Raw genomic sequence first — 18683 nt, 5'->3', positions numbered from 1 at the left:
TCATCAAAACTGTAGCTTTCAGCAAGTTAAATAACAAACATGTTTTACTCCACTACATTTATCGAATACTAAGTTACTTTGCACACATAATAACACATGCTGATAATATGGTATAATGCTGTACTGTACTACTAATATCTACTCCTTTATCAACCATGCAACCAACCTGTGTTATTTCTAACTTTATCCTATATTTACTTTATTGCCTCTCCAAAAATTCTAATCCAAAAAAAGTTAACTTTTCCCTATAACAAAGGAAAAAACAAAAGTGCCCACTCCAGCTATTTTTGTAAAAGTTTTGAGATTTAAAAAAATGTGTTAAGTCTGTGACGCATTTAAAATATTTTGAAGTTTAACAGGAAGCATTGAGCTTGGTTCTTAGAGCCACAGATAGGACGGTTACGAAAATATCAAGTGCACTCTTAATACGTTTTGAAATTCATCAAGGGACAAACATCAGAGATCAAGTCTCTGATTAACACACCAAATAAGATGGAAAACTAGCTGCATTTAAATGGCATTTTCTACCTCGCTGGACAAAGTGCTTTTCTATTTGTTCTCATATAGAGGTCAGTGTTACTACGAATCAGTGATTAAACACAAATACATGTCAGTAATCAGGAGAAAATTTATTAAACAGCACAAAAGTCTTGATACTTTTCCATGTACACGAAATCATAAATATCCCCCGAAACCAAAGGTTCACCCTCCTTCCTTTAACGGGATCAAAGTCATTTTAAATGCAATAAACCAGATTATATAAACCACACAATAAACCATTTACATTTAAACTGAACAATCTACAGTATTAAGACACAAAGATTTTAGACTGTATAGTCAAAAGCAAAAGTATTATTCCCGGTTATTGTAGATAGAAAAGAAAGCCTACTCAACCTCATGTGCTATTTACATCTGTCTTCTAAAAACTGATCTTTACACTTGACTGTGGAAGGGACATTTAATTCAGAAAGCTTAAGCATTTGTTTGACAAACTATCAAAATTGGAAGTTCAATTCTTTACAAGAAACTAATGCATCGTTTATGGAATACTCATTTATGTACAGTTTAACTGATGAAAACCATGGGCGCAAACAAACCACAACGAGCCGTTTGTCCTTGCAAGGAAGCCATAACAGGTTCTGATGGTGCACGCTGCCCTGTGTCTTCATATCATACTGCATCATGGGTAAAGGTGGCTTGCTACCATGGTTAAATCACATCCCAGAAGGTGAGGAGACAGTGGGGTTGACTATGATGAGTACTTATAAGAATATATTCCAGGTTTCTTTTGCATATGTTGGACGTTAACATCTGCATGCGTTTGGGTGTGATGTAGTAGAGGTCTTCACTGGTCCAGAATCTGAAGAGAGCAAACTACCCTAACGTCATTTCACATGACACTCCCCTGCGCTGCACCGATCCTGATTCTCACTCTAAATTGAAAAGGGTATTTTATATTGGCGCAAATACCTGAGAACCACAGTAACAAAACTTGACCCGTCTGACATGAACATCATTGAGACCCCGACTAAAGAATGTTTGAAGCAGAAATCCACAAGAACATTTGAGTGATCAGAAAATGAGTTTTTGAAGCAGTGTTTAATATTATGTAGGGAGCAGGAACATTTACAGTGTAAAAACAAACACACTGAGTGTGAACCAGTGAAGACCTCTACTACAGTCAAGAGCATCCAAGACCATCTGGCCCCCCCCACTTCATTGACCTGAATCCTGGTTGAGGGCAATGTAAGAAATAAATAATAAAAAAGGAATCCATTGTTAAGTTTCCATATCTATGAGCTCAAGTCTGTGTGTGTGTGTGTGTGTGTTGGGTTTTGACTGCTGTAATGGTTTATCAATATAACATCTGTGGAGGCGAGCATGTTAAAGTACTGAAACTGTCCCACCACCGACCAGGCTCATATGTTTTCATCAGTTTTGTTTTAATTGAATTCTTGTGTCCCATGATGGTCTAAAATTGGCTTATGAAACCCAGCCACCTTTTAAAGCTCCAATTACCAGATAAAAAGACGATTGAAATTGGGGCATATAATCTCCTTTCATTAAAAAGCAACTCAAAAAGTAGACCTCATCTAGTTTCAGAGTAATAATTTAAAAACAGAAAAACAGTGTAAATGAGAACTCTTCCAAAACGCAAGACAAAAGGGTTTCAAATATAGAAATCTCAAGAGGAGATTGATCAATAATTACTGCATTTCAAGGCCTCAACACATCGGTTAATCTGTCCTTAAACTGTTTAAGATAGATCATAAACACCAATCCCTTCAAATATAGAAACAAGCAATGGCCAATCTGCACCAAAAAGACCTAGAAAGAAACATAAATAAATACTAATGTTGAAAGACTCCAGGGGGTACACAATATTAAGGCAATGCAGTGGCATGTTCTTGGTGTTTTCTCTCGTGGAATTCAGGACATTTAAAAGAAAAGCAAAAATCACACATTAAATATACTCATTTTTCACAAACAAATCTTCTTTAGGGCAATCCATCCAGGAAACCTGACAGTATTCTCTCTGGCTTTAGCTGTACACCCCTCCCCCCTGCATGAATTCTGTTTCAGCTGTCAGAAACTAGACGAAGCAACTGCAGTAGTACAAGCTCCTCACAGCGTTTACCCCCCCAGTACAGTCAGTGCAATGCTCAAGGTCGCCTCCGACTAAGGAATAACAATCCCCTCGATTGTGGGAGCTAACATGGCGGCTGCTGCGGCAAAATGAAGTAACACAACTAGAATTAAAATGAAATAGGAAATTCATTACTCGAAAAAGGGAGAAAGAAGAAGGATTAAAGACGCTGGTCCAGATCACACCTGGCTCAGTGGATGTAGGCCCTGTACACGGCAGAGATGTCGTTGTCTGACTGGTCCAGTGCCTTGGCCCTCTTGTAGACCTGCAGAGGAACAGCAGGGAACAAAGGCTCACTTTCAATGCATTTGTTATTAAAAGTCTTGCCAAAATATCAGTCCAATATCTAACAAAGTTTATTTTACAATGGCATGAAACACAGAAGTCCTCGCATTGAGCTAAGGTGTTTGCTTAAGGTGAGACACGGCAGGCAAAAACATTTCATGAACTGGTAAATTTTGAGATTTTGATTCCATAACATGTTTTCTTTCAGGCTTTTGGAAGGTAAATGTACACGATACTTATCAGAGACACGACAAGAGGGTGACAGGTAGGGAAACAGGATTGACACCAAATAAACTTGAAGCTGCGGGGAAACAAGAAACGCCCCCCTCCTTTCTCTCTCTCTCTCTCTCTCTGTGTTTCTCTCTCTCAGTCTTTCTCTGTCTGTCTGTCTGTCTGTCTGTGTTTCTCTCTCTCCGTCTTTCTCTCAGTCTTTCTCTGTCTGTCTGTGTTTCTCTCTCTCTCCGTCTTTCCCTCAGTCTTTCTCTCTCTCTCTCTGTCTGTCTGTTTCTCTCTCTCCGACTTTCTCTCTCTCTCTCTGTCTGTGTTTCTCTCTCTCAGTCTTTCTCTCTCTCTCTCTCTCTGTCTGTCTGTCTGTGTTTCTCCCTCTCAGTCTTTCTCTCTCTCTCTGTCTGTCTGTGTTTCTCTCTCCATCTTTCTCTCTCTGTCTGTCTGTCTGTGTTTCTCTCTCTCTGGCTGCAACATTTGGCATTATGGATATCAGAAATTAATGAAGGGTGGTGTTGTGCTACTTTTTTCCTCGCAGTGTGGACTATTATTATTATTATTATTATTGTAGACTATATATTACAGCAGGGACTTACTACATTATTATTATTGGGGGGGGCACAATATTTTTATATTGTTTCATTGGGCCCAAATTTCCTAACACCCCTGTCTGCAGGCTCTACTTTAGCTTCCATCTGACCTACAGTATAATAAAGTTCCATTTCATTGAGTATTTGTCAGTTTTACTTTTAGAGTAGAGACTTTACCTTTCAGTGGCAGAGTGGACACAGGTGGATAATATTAAAATTATGTATCTTAGTCAAATAGACAGTCTATTGAGAACAGAGTATAACTTATCAGGACATTCAAGGACAAGAAGTATTTTTCTCTCTAATTAGTGGCAGAAATTGAGAGAGGCCTAGAGTCACTGCACAGGACCAGGGAGCAGGTCAGGCAAGCTTATGCGGATGTGGACCCAGATGTGGCAGTGTGTGTGTTACTGTGGTTCTGTTCAGGTCATATGCTGTGTTACTCAGTTTTCAGTTGTAATGTGCTTTATGTGTTCTATATTGTTGTTGTTAAGGATTAGATTAGATTGTGTGTCTATAAATAGTGACTTCAATAAAAAAATAATGGAATTTGACAAATATCTTTAAAGGTCGTTTTCTCAAAATGAGTTTTTTCTCATATTCGGGGCGAGAAATGTCCACTTCAGTAGCACTTGCATACACCAAACCTTTCAGTTTTTATTTCTATTGACATTCTGAAGGTTTTTACCCAAGGGTTTGTTCATATATCATTCACAGCCTGAGTTATATAACATTTAAACCTAAAAACATGGTGAAATTGATATTTTACTGCTGTTGACAGAATTTCTGATCTATGGAGTGATAAAAAGAGATATCCAAAATCCCTTCGGTAAAAACTTTAGATTGAAATAGGACTACAAAATGAAACAAGAATTTGAACCTGACTTTATCCAATGTTCACAATTGTGTTCCTGAAATGTATTAAAATATGCGCATTTTTAATTAGATAATGGTTCATTTGCATATTTACACATGCTATTTCAGAAAACTTGTAATAAAAAAAAACAATTGTCTTAATGTAAGTACTCTAAGTACTGGAGCAATTTCATGCTGATATCTTTAAGTGAAAGAAATTACCCTCTTCACCTGTAGTGTGTCGCCTTAAGAATGCTTGGAACCCTGACAGAATGCATCACACTGAAGACAGCAGGGGACTGTTACCTCATTGGCTGCAGCTGCCATGGGGGTGGGATGGTTGGCCGTGTCGCCCATGGAGATGGCTAATCTCAGGTCCTTCTGAATGTGTTTCAAATAGTAGTCCGGCTTAAAGTTGCCCTGTAAAATATCTGGATGAGACAGAAAGAAAACGTTTTATTGGCCCAACTTCAAAACATATTTTAAAATGTTTTTGTTGGAAATGGTCTAGTAGGGAATATTTAACCCAGTTTTCTTTATTACCACACCCTTTTTATAATGTATCATATGGAGCTACAGTGGGGCAAAAAAGTATTTAGTCAGCCACCAATTGTGCAAGTTCTCCCATTTAAAAAGATGAGAAAGGCCTGTAATTTTTATCATAGGTATACCTCAACTATGAGAGACAAAATGAGAAAAGAAATCCAGGAAATCACATTGTAGGATTTTTAATGAATTTATTTTCAAATTATTGTGGAAAATAAGTATTTGGTCAATAACAAAAGTTCATCTCAATACTTTGTTATATACCCTTTGTTGGCAATGACAGAGGTCAAACGTTTTCTGTAAGTCTTCACAAGGTTTTCACACACTGTTGCTGGTATTTTGGCCCATTCCTCCATGCAGATCTCCTCTAAAGCAGTGATGTTTTGGGGCTGTCGCTGGGCAACACGGACTTTCAACTCCCTCCAAAGATTTTCTATGGGGTTGAGATCTGGAGACTGGCTAGGCCACTCCAGGACCTTGAAATGCTTCTTACGAAGCCACTCCTTCGTTGCCCTGGCGGTGTGTTTGGGATCATTGTCATGCTGAAAGACCCAGCCACGCTTCATCTTCAGTGCCCTTGCTGATGGAAGGAGGTTTTCACTGAAAATCTCACGATACATGGCCCCATTCATTCTTTCCTCTCCACGGATCAGTCGTCCTGGTCCTTTGCAGAAAAACAGCCCCAAAGCATGATGTTTCCTCCCCCATGCTTCACAGTAGGTATGGTGTTCTTTGGATGCAACTCTGCATTCTTTCTCCTCCAAACACGACGACTTGAGTTTTTACCAAAAAGTTCTATTTTGGTTTCATCTGACCATATGACATTCTCCCAATCCTCTTCTGGATCATCCAAATGCCCTCTAGCAAACTTCAGACGGGCCTGGACATGTACTGGCTTAAGCAGGGGGACACGTCTGGAACTGCAGGATTTAAGTCCCTGGCGGCGTAGTGTGTTACTGATGGTAGCCTCTGTTACTTTGGTCCCAGCTCTCTGCAGGTCATTCACTAGGTCCCCCCGTGTGGTTCTGGGATTTTTGCTCACCGTTCTTGTGATCATTTTGACCCCACGGGGTGAGATCTTGCGTGGAGCCCCAGATGGAGGGAGATTAGCAGTGGTCTTGTATGTCTTCCATTTTCTAATAATTGCTCCCACAGTTGATTTCTTCACACCAAGCTGCTTACCTATTGCAGATTCAGTTTTCCCAGCCTGGTGCAGGTCTACAATTTTGTCTCTGGTCTCCTTTGACAGCTCTTTGGTCTTGGCCATAGTGGAGTTTGGAGTATGACTGTTTGAGGTTGTGGACAGGTGTCTTTTATACTGATAACGAGTTCAAAAAGGTGCCATTAATACAGGTAACGAGTGGAGGACAGAGGAGCCTCTTAAAGAAGAAGTTACAGGTCTGTGAGAGCCAGAAATCTTGCTTGTTTGTAGGTGACCAAATACTTATTTTACCGAGGAATTTACCAATTAATTCAGTAAAAATCAGACAATGTGATTTCCTGGATTGTTTCCCCATTCTGTCTCTCATAGTTGAGGTATACCTATGATAAAAATTACAGGCCTCTCTCATCTTTTTAAATGGGAGAACTTGCACAATTGGTGGCTGACTAAATACTTTTTTGCCCCACTGTATCAGGGTCAGAAGTTAATATCCTGAACTTTTTAAATACAATGATGTATTCAAACCTAAAATAATTGTTTGAAATCTTTTTTCAGGTTGAATATTATTTTTTACTCAGTGCAGCAATTTTTGGAATAAAATACTTTTTTTCATATTTCACTTTTATACATAAATTGATATTTGAATCCTTTTTTTTCAGTTGCAGATTTTGCATTTTCAGATTCAAAGTAATTATTTTTTCAGTTTAAAATCACGTTTTTTCAGGTTTCACTTTTTTTTCGCTTTCAGACTTGTGGCACTGATGTTGCTTGGCTTACCAAAGAGTAGTTTGGCATCCTGAGTAACAGCCCTCTCTCATCTCATGAAGTCATGTTGCCTTCATGGATGTCAGGCACCACAAAAACACTTTCTTCACACAATACTTCAGTGATTGTGGTAAACAAAACTGACATCAGCGCTGACGTCCCGTTAAACCATCCAAATCTGATGTATTATTATTATTATTATTAAAAACAGCTATTTTTAGTTTGAATACATACTTTTATTTTTCAGAGTTCAGGATAAAAACTTGAACTTTGTATTTTTTTTATGACTTAAACTTTTGACCCTGATGTAGCTCCATAGTATGATACGTTTAACGAGTCGAGTATAGGAAATAAAACCCAACCAGTGAGCCATGTTCAGGGGAATCAGTACAGAGTTGTCCTGTGTGAGCACATACTTTGGCATTTCTGGTCCACAAAGGTGCTTGCCATCTGGCCCTGGCTCAGGATGTCCAAGAAAGTCTGCTGTGATTGGCCGGTGGCCTGGGCCAGGGTCAGCCCCTCTGCAATGGTGGCCATGAAGCTGCCCTGCACCATGTTGAGGATCAGCATCATCCTGGCTGCGTTACCGGCTTCCCCTGGAGACACAAACATTTAAGTTTACAGACTGCCCCCACTTTCACACTGGAAATACTTGAATCACTCATTGTATCTTGCAGAGTTGGATTTAGAGATGGTTACCAATACGTATCTAAAGCTAGTAGCGGGTTAGCTTAGTTCCAGGCTCTGTGTGCAGGTTAAAGATCCTCATTCCAGCTGTTCCAAATGTCAACATGTTTTAATTCCTACCAAGATGTAGTGCTAGTTTAAAATAACCGGTCAGTTTTATTGATGAGATGCATCAGGCGTGTCTTGGTAGTGACCATAACTCCCTGGAGTTTCTGTTGGTTGCTTGGCAACTGCACAGAACCAAGAAATGTCCAAGAAGTTGTTTGTGTCCTTCGTTCAAACTATTGTGAGTATAGAACAGTAAACCCAGAGCATGCGTCTCGCTGATGTGCAGTGCACCTGCGTACCCAGGAAGAAGGATGTCTTGCCCATGGCCTGGAAGCAGCTGCTGCAGTCCTCATACACCGTCCTGTCCCCCGCTGCCAGGATGACCAGCATCCCATCGTTGGAGAGCTGCTGGCTTCCTGCCACCGGAGCCTCCAGGAAACGGCCGCCCCGCGATGTGATCACCTTACAGTCAGATATCAGAGAACTATTTAATACACAAATACTTACCCTGCACCACTGATGATAACTGGTACTACTTTATAGAAAGGAGAAGATGAGCCACTGTTGGAAAGGTTCCTGATGGTAAATAGTGTAGGATGTTTAGAGATTCAAAGACTCAACTGCTTTATTGTCACATGCACAGTAGCTACAGTGTAGATATGGCAATGAAAATCCTAAGTTCCAAGCTCCTCTATCATTGAAACATAATATAAAATATAACATGTAAAAAGTGCTAGAAGAAAACAGAGTAGAATAAAATATTGGAGATTATGTTGCAATGTGCAGGTAATGCAGGAGTGGTAAACTATACACTGTACATGTCAGACCAAATAAAACCAATAAATACAATAAGATAAATGTTGTGAGTGACCGTGTGAATGCAGGAGTCTATAAACATAAAAATCTATTAGTTTTCAATGTACTTAAGATGGGGCTACACTTGAATCGTTGCTACACGAGTGTGTGTGTTGCAGCAGTGTGTACCTGTGAGAGCTCTGTGATTGTCTCTGGGTCTACCGTGGACATCTCTATGTAGCACTTGCCAGGCCTGATCCCCTGCAGCACTCCACTGGGGCCCATCACCAGCTGCAGAGCAACAACACGCAGGGTTATTACCCATAAGCCACTGATTCACACTTCCACAGGACAGAGTTCAGTGACTTCAGATGGTACTCACATCCCGGGCCGCCTTTGGGTCAGAGACACAGGAGAAAGTGATGTCACACGTGGAGGCCACCTCTGCAGGAGTGCGTCCTAACCGGGCGCCCTCCTGGATGAACAGGTCGCACTGCAACACAGGAGAAGAGATGTGTCTTTTATTATGGATCACATGTGCCAACCTCTGGTGTATTGTATTGCATTTTGATTATATATTTTACACCCGTGTTCATCTATATTAGCTGTTTTATGTTTATTGACCATTTAACCGCCATTTATAATGTGTTTCTGCTGCACTATTTCTTAATGTTTTTATTTTTGTAAACCACTTTGAATTACCTTATGTTAAAAAGGTGCTATATATATGAATTTGCCTTGCCACATCAGAGCTTAGAGCCTCATTGCTAATCGGTTCTATGATCAATGCTTTCATAAAGAAAATCTCATTATGTTCCATATCGACTATCAATGTATTACAATACTAAAACTGCTATTTCTGTCAATTCAATATTAAAGGTCTCCTATTATGCTCTTTTATGGCATATATTATAAGTCTCAAATATATATATAAAAAAACATGTCTCTGACTTGTTTTGCTCAAAATACCAAACAGATAATGCATTTTAACAAGTCTGCTATCCCTCTGTTTCAGCCCCGTTTTCGAAAGTGCTGATTGTGTGACTTTCCCTTTCATGCAAATGAGCTGAAGCTGTCCACGCCCCTTTGGATTATGTTCCAAACCACATCCAGCATTATTTCTGAAACACTTCTCAGTGTTTACCTAGAACAGAGACATTATATGTATTATATAAACAACTACTCTAAGTCCCTCCTACACACACACACACACACACACACACACACACACACACACACACACACACACACACACACACACACACACACACACACACACACACACACACACACACACACACACACACACACACACACACACACACACACACACACACACACACACACACACACACACACACACACACACACACACACACACACACACACACACACACACACACAGTTGGGACGTGGGCAGGAGTTAAATGTAAAGCCAGCCCACATTTTCCTTATTACTTCATAAGCACAGAAAATCTGGATCAGCTCGTTTGTACCCCCGTTTTTAGAGATGTGGGTCAGGAGGAAAAGAGATGGGGTTGTATTTTCTGACACTTTCTGAGTCTCCTTACACACCAGGGACACATATTTATGCATAAAAGACATCAAAAAGTGCATTTTGCATAATAGGGGACCTTTAAAACAAGTGTTGTGTGCCTGTCTGTCCGTCAGGAGGTTTCTACCTGTTAGAGGTTTAGTTTAGGGTTTGTTGGGCTATATGAATACAACCAAGTTGACCACAAATGTTCCTTTTCTAAAGCAGGGCATCTGTCTACAGCCGGGCATAAGACAACTATCTTTTTATTTGTGCAACTCGTTAGCTGGGAAACAAAAAATAGTGTCACTCCTCTGCAAATTAACCCTCTTAATTTCCAGTGGCTGAAAGAGTTGATGAAACTTAGATTGACAACTTTAAAAAAGGCTGCACAATTAATCAAAATGTAATCTGTGGACACGTGCAATATTCAAATTGAAGGTGGCTCAATATTAGGCAAAACAAATGTAAATAATCTTCTGAAAAATATATGTTGGTGAACAGTATTCCAAAGAATTAAATGTTCAATATATATTTAGGTCTGTAAAATCCACATCCTCTGCTCTTTTCAGAATAAAATGTACAACAATTAAACACATCATTATTACTTCAACAATCATTTAAAAAAAGATAAATTCCTCCAATACCGTCAGTCATATTGCAATGGCAATCCCAGTGATGAGACAGATCAGTCACATGGGGGGGTTACAGTACCTTTTCTGCTGTGCGGTTCCACACTGTGACAAGATGACCCATCTTCAGCAGGTTGGAAACGATCCCACTCCCCATCAGCCCCAGCCCCAGGAACCCTATCCTGCAGGACAGAGAGGAGAAGAAGGAGCAGACATCAAACAATCGTGTCGGTTAGCTACAAGTAAGGGGAGTCAGAACTACTTTTATCCAAAGTGATCTGTTTTAGTTTTTTTAGTCAGTACCTCTTGTCTGTAGGCGTGACGCTGCCGTTGATGGCTGTGCTGTCTGCTGCTTGGATAGATGTTGACCCTGTGTCCTGCAACCAGAGGACACACTTTCAACTTTACACTGAAAATACCACAGGATCAAATCTAGTTTTAGAAATCAAACTGAAAAATAAAGTCAATCCTTAAAAGTTGGAACATTTTCACTGGTTAGTTACCTCTTCAATGATCTTCAGGCGCTTGCTGATTGGTTCCATGGAGGATGCTGGCTGTGGGCAGCGAGGCACAGAAGACATCAAAACACACTTTTCCCTGTGTCATTCCATTTTAATACACATAACTTAATTTATGGACATCTATGGTTTGATTTCTTTGCATGTGTGGATTGCACGGGTTGTTACCGACATCTGATGAACATTTCATGTCAATAGCACCTTTAGAAATATATTTACTGAGAAAAAAGGTGACGTGTTCAATACTTATTTTACCCGCTGTATATAAAATAACAGACACCAACTAACTAAAGGCCTTTACACTGATCTAGTCTCCAGCTCATACAGTCCTATTGTGAATCTGGAAATGTTGAGTACCCCAAAGTCTTATGATAGAAATGTATACTAGGGGTCCCCATCAAGCCCCCAGGAAGTGCTGTGAGGAAAACATTCGCAGTGGCCAAACTCCGGGTACTACAACTTCCGTATCAGTCCGTGATGTCACCCGGCCCAGAAAGACTTTCCCCCATTGACTTACATTGGGAAAGACACGTCTGTAAATCGGTGCATGATTTTTTAAAATTAAATAAAGTTCCTTAAAGTTGTAGAATACGCTAAAAGCTGAATCCACATTTATTTTCTCTCCATTCATTCTACTGAGCTTATGTTGGGCAATTTGCACAAGTATCATAAGTTGCCTTAATTAGCATATGCTGACAATGGCACAAAAAAAAAAGGCTTGGACAATATTGGAGATTATGGAGGATGTTGAATGAATTTCTGAAATTTTTCCGATCAAAAATGGCAGTTTTGAGTCCCCTGAATGTAAAAAATCTACTGAAAATTCCCCAAAATGCAACTTAGCATCCAGCAAGTAGACTAATGGAATAAACCAATATTCTCATCCTGGCAGAGATGCAAATTGGCGACACCACAATAGAATAAAGGGGTGGATCGAAATGATGGATTCAAAAGCATTCTCCATGTTGTTGAGTTCCCTCTGGATAACATTTGCTCAGTGTTTGTTCCTAGGGATTGTTTGTGAAAGGTAGAAGATTGAATAGATCTGGTTACTCTGCCTTTGTCAAGTTTGAGGAACACTGTTCAGTTTGAGGAACACTGTTCAGCTTAGGTGTGTCAAAAAGGAGTGAAGATCTTTATCCAGACCAATCAGAGCCAGGCGACACATTCACAATACTACAGATTCACAGATCCTTTTTTAACAAGATCAGACTGTTATATTAAACTACTGATAACCAAAGCTGGACAAAAGAAAACACCAGGTGTAGATGTGATATTCAGCTTGCTTCCTCTTACCTTCTCAGACTGGCTGAGGAGGAAGTGATGGAAGTGTGGATCATCTTTGACAGGCTGCAAAAGAAGAGGACTTCATTGTGAAAACGTTTTCTTTGCATGCGAGTGCAGAAAGATTTTAGTCTTCATCACACCATGCTGACACATCATGGGCCCTTTTACCAAGATTATTTCTCCTGACAAATGAGCTGGTGGGCTCAGCCTCTGAAGCGTTAATGATGAAAAACCTCAAGTTCCTGAATATTCCTAAATGATCAGAAACATTTTTAAATCCTCCTTTTAGATTTTACAATAGAGAAACTCCAGAAATAATGAGAACCCTGTATATTTTAGAATATTGAAGCCAATCCATCACTACAAGAACACAACCTGCCATTTGAGAGAACAGAGGAGTGCCGATTACATAGTTCTCACACAAATGCACAGGTTTCACCTACTGTTGAGTGCTATCAGGAGGTCCTTACAGATCTACACTGAGCATCAACTAACACTCCCCATCAGGAAGAAGAAATCAATTACAAAAGGTAATAAAAACATAACATTTACATTGCTTTTGAAGTTCATCTGTAACAGAATAGCTCAGTATGACTTCAAAAACTATATTATGTGCGAGTGTAAACATTGTCAGCCCTCACAGTTTCAGTTTGCTGTGCACAAAGATCTTTACAGTTTGAAAACAATAAAATATGAGTTCCAACAGGTTAGATTGTGTTAAACATTCAGCAGTATTGTAGAGAAAATGCAGAGAAGGAAAAGCGTGATAAGGAAGTGTGTTTAAATCACCAGAGGAGAAAGAAGGGTAATGAGTCTCTACCAACCCACAATGACTTTACTCCAGAACAGGGCTTTAAAGTGTTCTGTGAGAAACCACGACGAACAGATAACTAAATTAGACATTTTACAACATGCCTTTTTGTGGAAAAACTCCTGCAGCTGCCAAGTCAACATTTCTTGATATTTGTGAAAATGTTTCCACTGACAAAGATTGACAGTTTGTGACTCAACTTTTAGTTAAGCATGTGCTGTTTTTGGTATTACTCACACTCACACACCAGAGCTTTACATTCAGAGTGGACATCGACTCTGCTCGGTTGGCTTTCATTACCACCGGACATTGTCAGAAAGCAAGTCACACATTTGTGGGTGAACTGAATCAAAGCTCATCCATCTTTTTGAGCCTCCACATGCAGAGTTGGTGACCATCTCAACAGCACACGCCAAACATATAAACAAACAAACAAACAAACAACCGAACAACACACTGGTTCAGGAGTCAAGAGAGAGCACCCCACAGGTCAGAAGGGAAAGGTCTGCAGGTGCTGGTGATTAAAGCCAAAGCTTAAAGGTCAGGGGGGAAAACAGCAATGCAAGGGCAGACTTGTTGGGGGGTGGGGGGTTCACCTACACTGCTATCCCATTTGTATCCTGAGCCGGGTCCAGCCCCCAGCCTCTCAAGAGTGGATGGCTCGGGGTCAGAGTCAGTTAAGTCCTTAAGGGGGAGAGAGACACATTTTCACCTTCTAAACCAGAGGGGGGGGGGGGGTCTGTAGAGGTCCATGTCTGATGCAGTGTGGAGTCCGTGTTGTGGTCCAAATATTAAAAAGAACATTCACCTCCACTTTTTTTTTAGAAGGGAAGTCGAAATAGGCAGGCCTTTTGATACCTGAATAAATCAAACCAAAGTGATAGATACCTCTAGAGGTTCGTTGTAATTTGGCCAAATGGATATCAGACATGTGATGTTGTGATCACATCAGCTCCACAGCCTCTGCTTCTTCACATTTCAAAGTGCCGTAACATGGAGATAAAAAAATCGAGGTTTATGAAGAGAAGTTGATTAAAGAACTTGAAGGTGGGTTGGAACCAGAAACCAGACACTGAATACATCTCACTTTGATATTACTCAGGAACCAACTGGAACTAATGCGCAATAATAGCCTGCATTATCATTTTAGTTCACTGGCCTCAGCATGGTAAAGTTCTAATGTTTTTGCCGTTATAATGCTGGACTGGAGACTATAAGATCAGATTGCTATGGCTGCTTTGGAAGGTGAACACAATCAGAGACCACAGATCTCACTCAAGTTTACAATTCCAAAAGATAAACACAGGGGCATGTTTCAGTGCAAAACTTTAACACGGCCTGACAGAGGTTCATCTCGTCTGTGTCTCACTGACCTTCTCAGAGGGGTCCTTCAGGGCGCTGAGGTCCTCATCATCCTCCTCCAGTATTTTCAGGGGCTTGGTGGGGGTCTTCTTTCCTTTGGACTCTGCTTTGCTGTCTGAGTTCTGTTAAAAACACAGATAATCCTTTTGTGCTGCTATTTTGGCCTGCCAGGACACTTCTCAGTAGTCTGACAACTGTTTGAATTCGGGGCGGTTTGAATTAAGCCGATTACATGTGCACTGAGCAGGATAACTGATTTTCCAGATGTTCACTGCACTTATTCTGGTGGACAGATGGCCTAAAGACAGACCTTGGGTCCGACTGAATAAACATTTTACAAGACTGAGTGTGACATGAAGGAAGCTCGGAAGAAGAGGATCATGACAAAATTCTCTCTTCACTTAATATCATGAACTTCAGAGCTGGAAAGGAGCATGCAGGGAGCACTTCAGGGCTGGGATCACAACTCATCTCCCTTTGTTACACTATATTTAGAGTTATATATGTTTTAAATATAACAGAACAACAATCTCAGAAGAGCATTTATTGTCTTTTATACCCAGTTACATACCTCAGCAATATTTGTTACATATTTAATTGTTAAGAACCTTTTAGGCATAACTTTGCCAAAATAGACCATGTTTCACATGTCCTGCATTAGTCAAAATTCTACAGTAACTGATTCCACAGCACATACTTCTGTTGTCTCTTCTATATGTGACGTGGAATTGACATTAGCTAATATTAAGAGAACAGTGTAGTGTGAGAAATATAAGTGTCTTCTTGCATTTCTTTTTCTGGGCTACTTGGGTTGTGTTTCAGGTGATGGAATAAGCCTGTGTCTTCTCTGAAAGCCACAACAATTGTTCGACCTCATTCACATTTAGCTTAATTGATTTTCCAGCATATATGACAAGTACTACACCATTTATGCACTAGATTAATCTCAGTTCTGACGTTCAACTGACACAGCCATGGACCACCTCCTCGGCCAATACGTTTCAGAGCATTGTCAATCTAAAAAGCTGTGTGTTCCATGTAAAGCTACATTCTATGGTGTCTCATGTTCAGTGTCTCCAAACAAATATTTAGTAGTCCAAGGGTTATGTTTTTGACACATTTTCCCCCTTTTGTTAATTATTTCTTAGTAGTGTTTTGCCTTTAAACATGCTCTCTGCCTGATCGTTTCATTCTGTACATGAGGATAAAAGTATACAAAAAGAAGGGATGTGTTGTTTTTTGGCTGAATATGGACAAACACAAACTATCTGCACATGTTAGGTACACCTCCATGACTGAATGATGCGTGCTAGGACACCCCCCTCACCTGTTCCTTCCCTTTAGCTTTCTTCAGGAAGTCTTCCACTGCATCCACCGCCTGCTGGAAGCGCTTCCCTTTATTTATCTTGATCATCTCCTCTTTGTGGGCGTGGTAGGGCTTCAGCTGTTCTACTTTGATCCAGGCACTGGGCAGGCACACAGAAAAGCAGCTCAGATATATGATGGAGAAGGGAAATGCCAAATCAGTCAGAACAGGCACCCAACAAAGCATACTTACTGGTCTTCAGTTCCAAAGAATTTGACAAAATGACATTTTTTGCCCCTGGGCTTTTTCAGGTCCTTGGGAGGGCTTACGACCTAAAATAAACCAAAGAAAAGTAATGAGTTCACATTTGATTTACAAATAGACTGATGTATTCTCTTTTGAAGCAGCTGTTGGCACGTACTTACCTTCCCTGGCCATGGTGGGTACCGACCAAGCTTCCCCCTGAAAGATGAGTTAAATATTTAGCCCTCCTTCCTTTATAGTACAAAGACCCAGTACAACATGCTCTCTGAACTGATGGTTCTGACGCTGGCGTAGGTCCAACATTGTGACCAAAGATTACAGGGCATCCACTTTTAAAAACACACTTTAACATAAAAGGTCATGATGTTATCAGCATGTGTGTGGTGAGGTCACTTCACTTTTTTACTATTACAGTGTTATTGACATGTCATGTGATGTGCTGTTTTAATTGTTTGTTTTTTTTTTGCTTGAACTCTATTATTTATACTTTGTAAAAAACAAAAACCTTTGTTAACATCTTCAATAAATGGACTTAAAAAATATATAATTGTCATTCCGTGCTGTCAGGTCTCTTTTAGTTTGCCCTCATAAGTTGTTGAAGTATTGCTCTAGACACACTGCATGCCCTTTCAGTGTTTTAACAGCAACTTGGGAAAGTTAACTCCTGTACCTGACATTTACAAAGTCAGGCTGAATGCAATTTACCATTAGCCATGTGTCATCATTAAATTAAGACAGCAGGTTTAAAGTAGCTTTAAGCAAGACGTAACAACAACAACATGGCTGTTGTTGTTGTTAATGTTACTGAAAGTTATCAATAATGTAACAGAAATACTACAGTGTAAAAAATACTCAGTTTCAAGTCCTATATTTAACATCTTACCGAGGTACGCATGGCATCAAAAGATACATTAAGTACCAAAAATAACTTATTGTGTGTAATGTCTCATTTTATAATGTTATATAGTAAATAACTGGATTATGATTATTGAGGCATTAATGACTTCATCACAGCTGGTAACGGTGGAGCTACTACACACACACACACACACACACATATATATATATATATATATATATATATATATATATATATATGTATATAAGCTTATAATCTGAAACTTTAAAGTGACTAGCAACTCGTTTTGGTAAATACATGTACATTTACCAATTTACTAAAGAGTAAAAAGTAAAATATTTGCTTCCAGATTGTAGTCGAGCAGAATTATGAAGTAAATACAAACACTCAAGTGAAGTAAAAGTACCCCAAAATCATACTTAAGTAATATACTTGAGTAAATGTTCTTCACTACATTACACCTCTGACAATAATACATAGCGATCCGTGCTGCTAATGTACGAGGTAACTCACCCTTTGCTTGAGTGTGTATTGCATCCTGCTGATAACGCCACAACAAGAACACAAACTGGCACTACAGGTTTACATGAGACTGACACGAGAAAGTCAACTACGTTCGTTTGAATTGATCCAAATTCAGAGTCCAAGTAAAACGTGTAAATCACTATAGATAAACGCCAGCTGTGCGGAGAACATGTAGCAGCAGCTAACAGGAAGAGGAGTGTATACAGCTACAGTAACAGCTAGCTGGCGTCGCTTATGCTACAGTGCTAGCACAGCTCGACACAGACTACAACATGTATACTACATTAGAGAGCGTTTGGCGAAGCTGAACAAATAAAACAATTTAAAAGTTGAACAACGTGTTACAATCTGAAATAATTACATATCGTTTTGGTCTTAACCTTTTCTGTAGATTATCTGCTAGCTATCAGCTAACGACGGCTGCTGGCTGAGTCAGCTTTGCTAGGAATTTGTTTGGGTTGACCATCAACTAACCCAGTACGCAAACACATCCATTAACTACATCTGGTTTAACACCAACAAGACATATTAACCACCAAACAAAACACTACTTCACTATGCACATCAAGGTCATTTAGTAGAGCCAGCGGCGTTTGTAATGTTTATAGGTTATTTACCACACTAGGTCCCCGATCCTCAGATGCACCGTCGCCATCTTACAACTTTAATAAAACGTCGCACTGAATGAGGGGAGCGCAAACACACACCCACTAATCACATGTGAGGACCAGCCCTTCCTCCAAGCCCCCAGGAAGTGCACCAGTCTCTGAGGCAGATTTTTGGAAATGGCTGTAGTGGCCAAACGGTGATACTACATGTACCGTGACATAATTTTGGCTCCAAAATACTTAACCCCATTGACTTACATCGGGAAAGAGATATCAGTAAATCGGCGTATTTTTTTTATTACTAAATAAACTACACAACACCAACACTTATAGAGACCTTATTTAAATCACCAGGGCCTAAAAGAGTTATTG

The 18683-nt window shown here is 39.9% G+C and overlaps 1 protein-coding gene across 3 annotated transcripts; it reads right to left on the bottom strand.

Annotated features, from left to right (window-relative positions):
* Nucleotides 1–610: 610 nt before the first annotated feature.
* glyr1 (glyoxylate reductase 1 homolog (Arabidopsis)) lies at nucleotides 611–18495 on the bottom strand. 3 transcript variants are annotated; one of them, XM_063903441.1, is made up of 16 exons: nucleotides 18321–18495; nucleotides 16481–16517; nucleotides 16308–16387; nucleotides 16077–16215; nucleotides 14761–14871; nucleotides 13988–14071; nucleotides 12586–12639; nucleotides 11275–11325; nucleotides 11075–11148; nucleotides 10854–10953; nucleotides 8988–9098; nucleotides 8795–8896; nucleotides 8110–8272; nucleotides 7492–7671; nucleotides 4909–5033; nucleotides 611–2912 (listed from the first exon to the last, which is right to left on the bottom strand). In XM_063903441.1, exons 1-16 carry the CDS (start codon nucleotides 18356–18358, stop codon nucleotides 2838–2840), a joined length of 1524 nt encoding a protein of 507 aa, XP_063759511.1. In that variant the 5' UTR covers nucleotides 18359–18495; the 3' UTR covers nucleotides 611–2837. The 3 variants fall into 3 exon arrangements, with proteins under 3 accessions (XP_063759511.1, XP_063759512.1, XP_063759513.1); XM_063903442.1 differs by lacking the exon at nucleotides 13988–14071; XM_063903443.1 differs by lacking the exons at nucleotides 12586–12639; nucleotides 13988–14071.
* Nucleotides 18496–18683: the final 188 nt, after the last annotated feature.

Source organism: Eleginops maclovinus, chromosome 16 (genome assembly GCF_036324505.1).
Source record: "Eleginops maclovinus isolate JMC-PN-2008 ecotype Puerto Natales chromosome 16, JC_Emac_rtc_rv5, whole genome shotgun sequence".
Classification (NCBI taxonomy): domain Eukaryota; kingdom Metazoa; phylum Chordata; class Actinopteri; order Perciformes; family Eleginopidae; genus Eleginops; species Eleginops maclovinus.
This window is presented reverse-complemented; position numbering and strand designations above follow the sequence as displayed.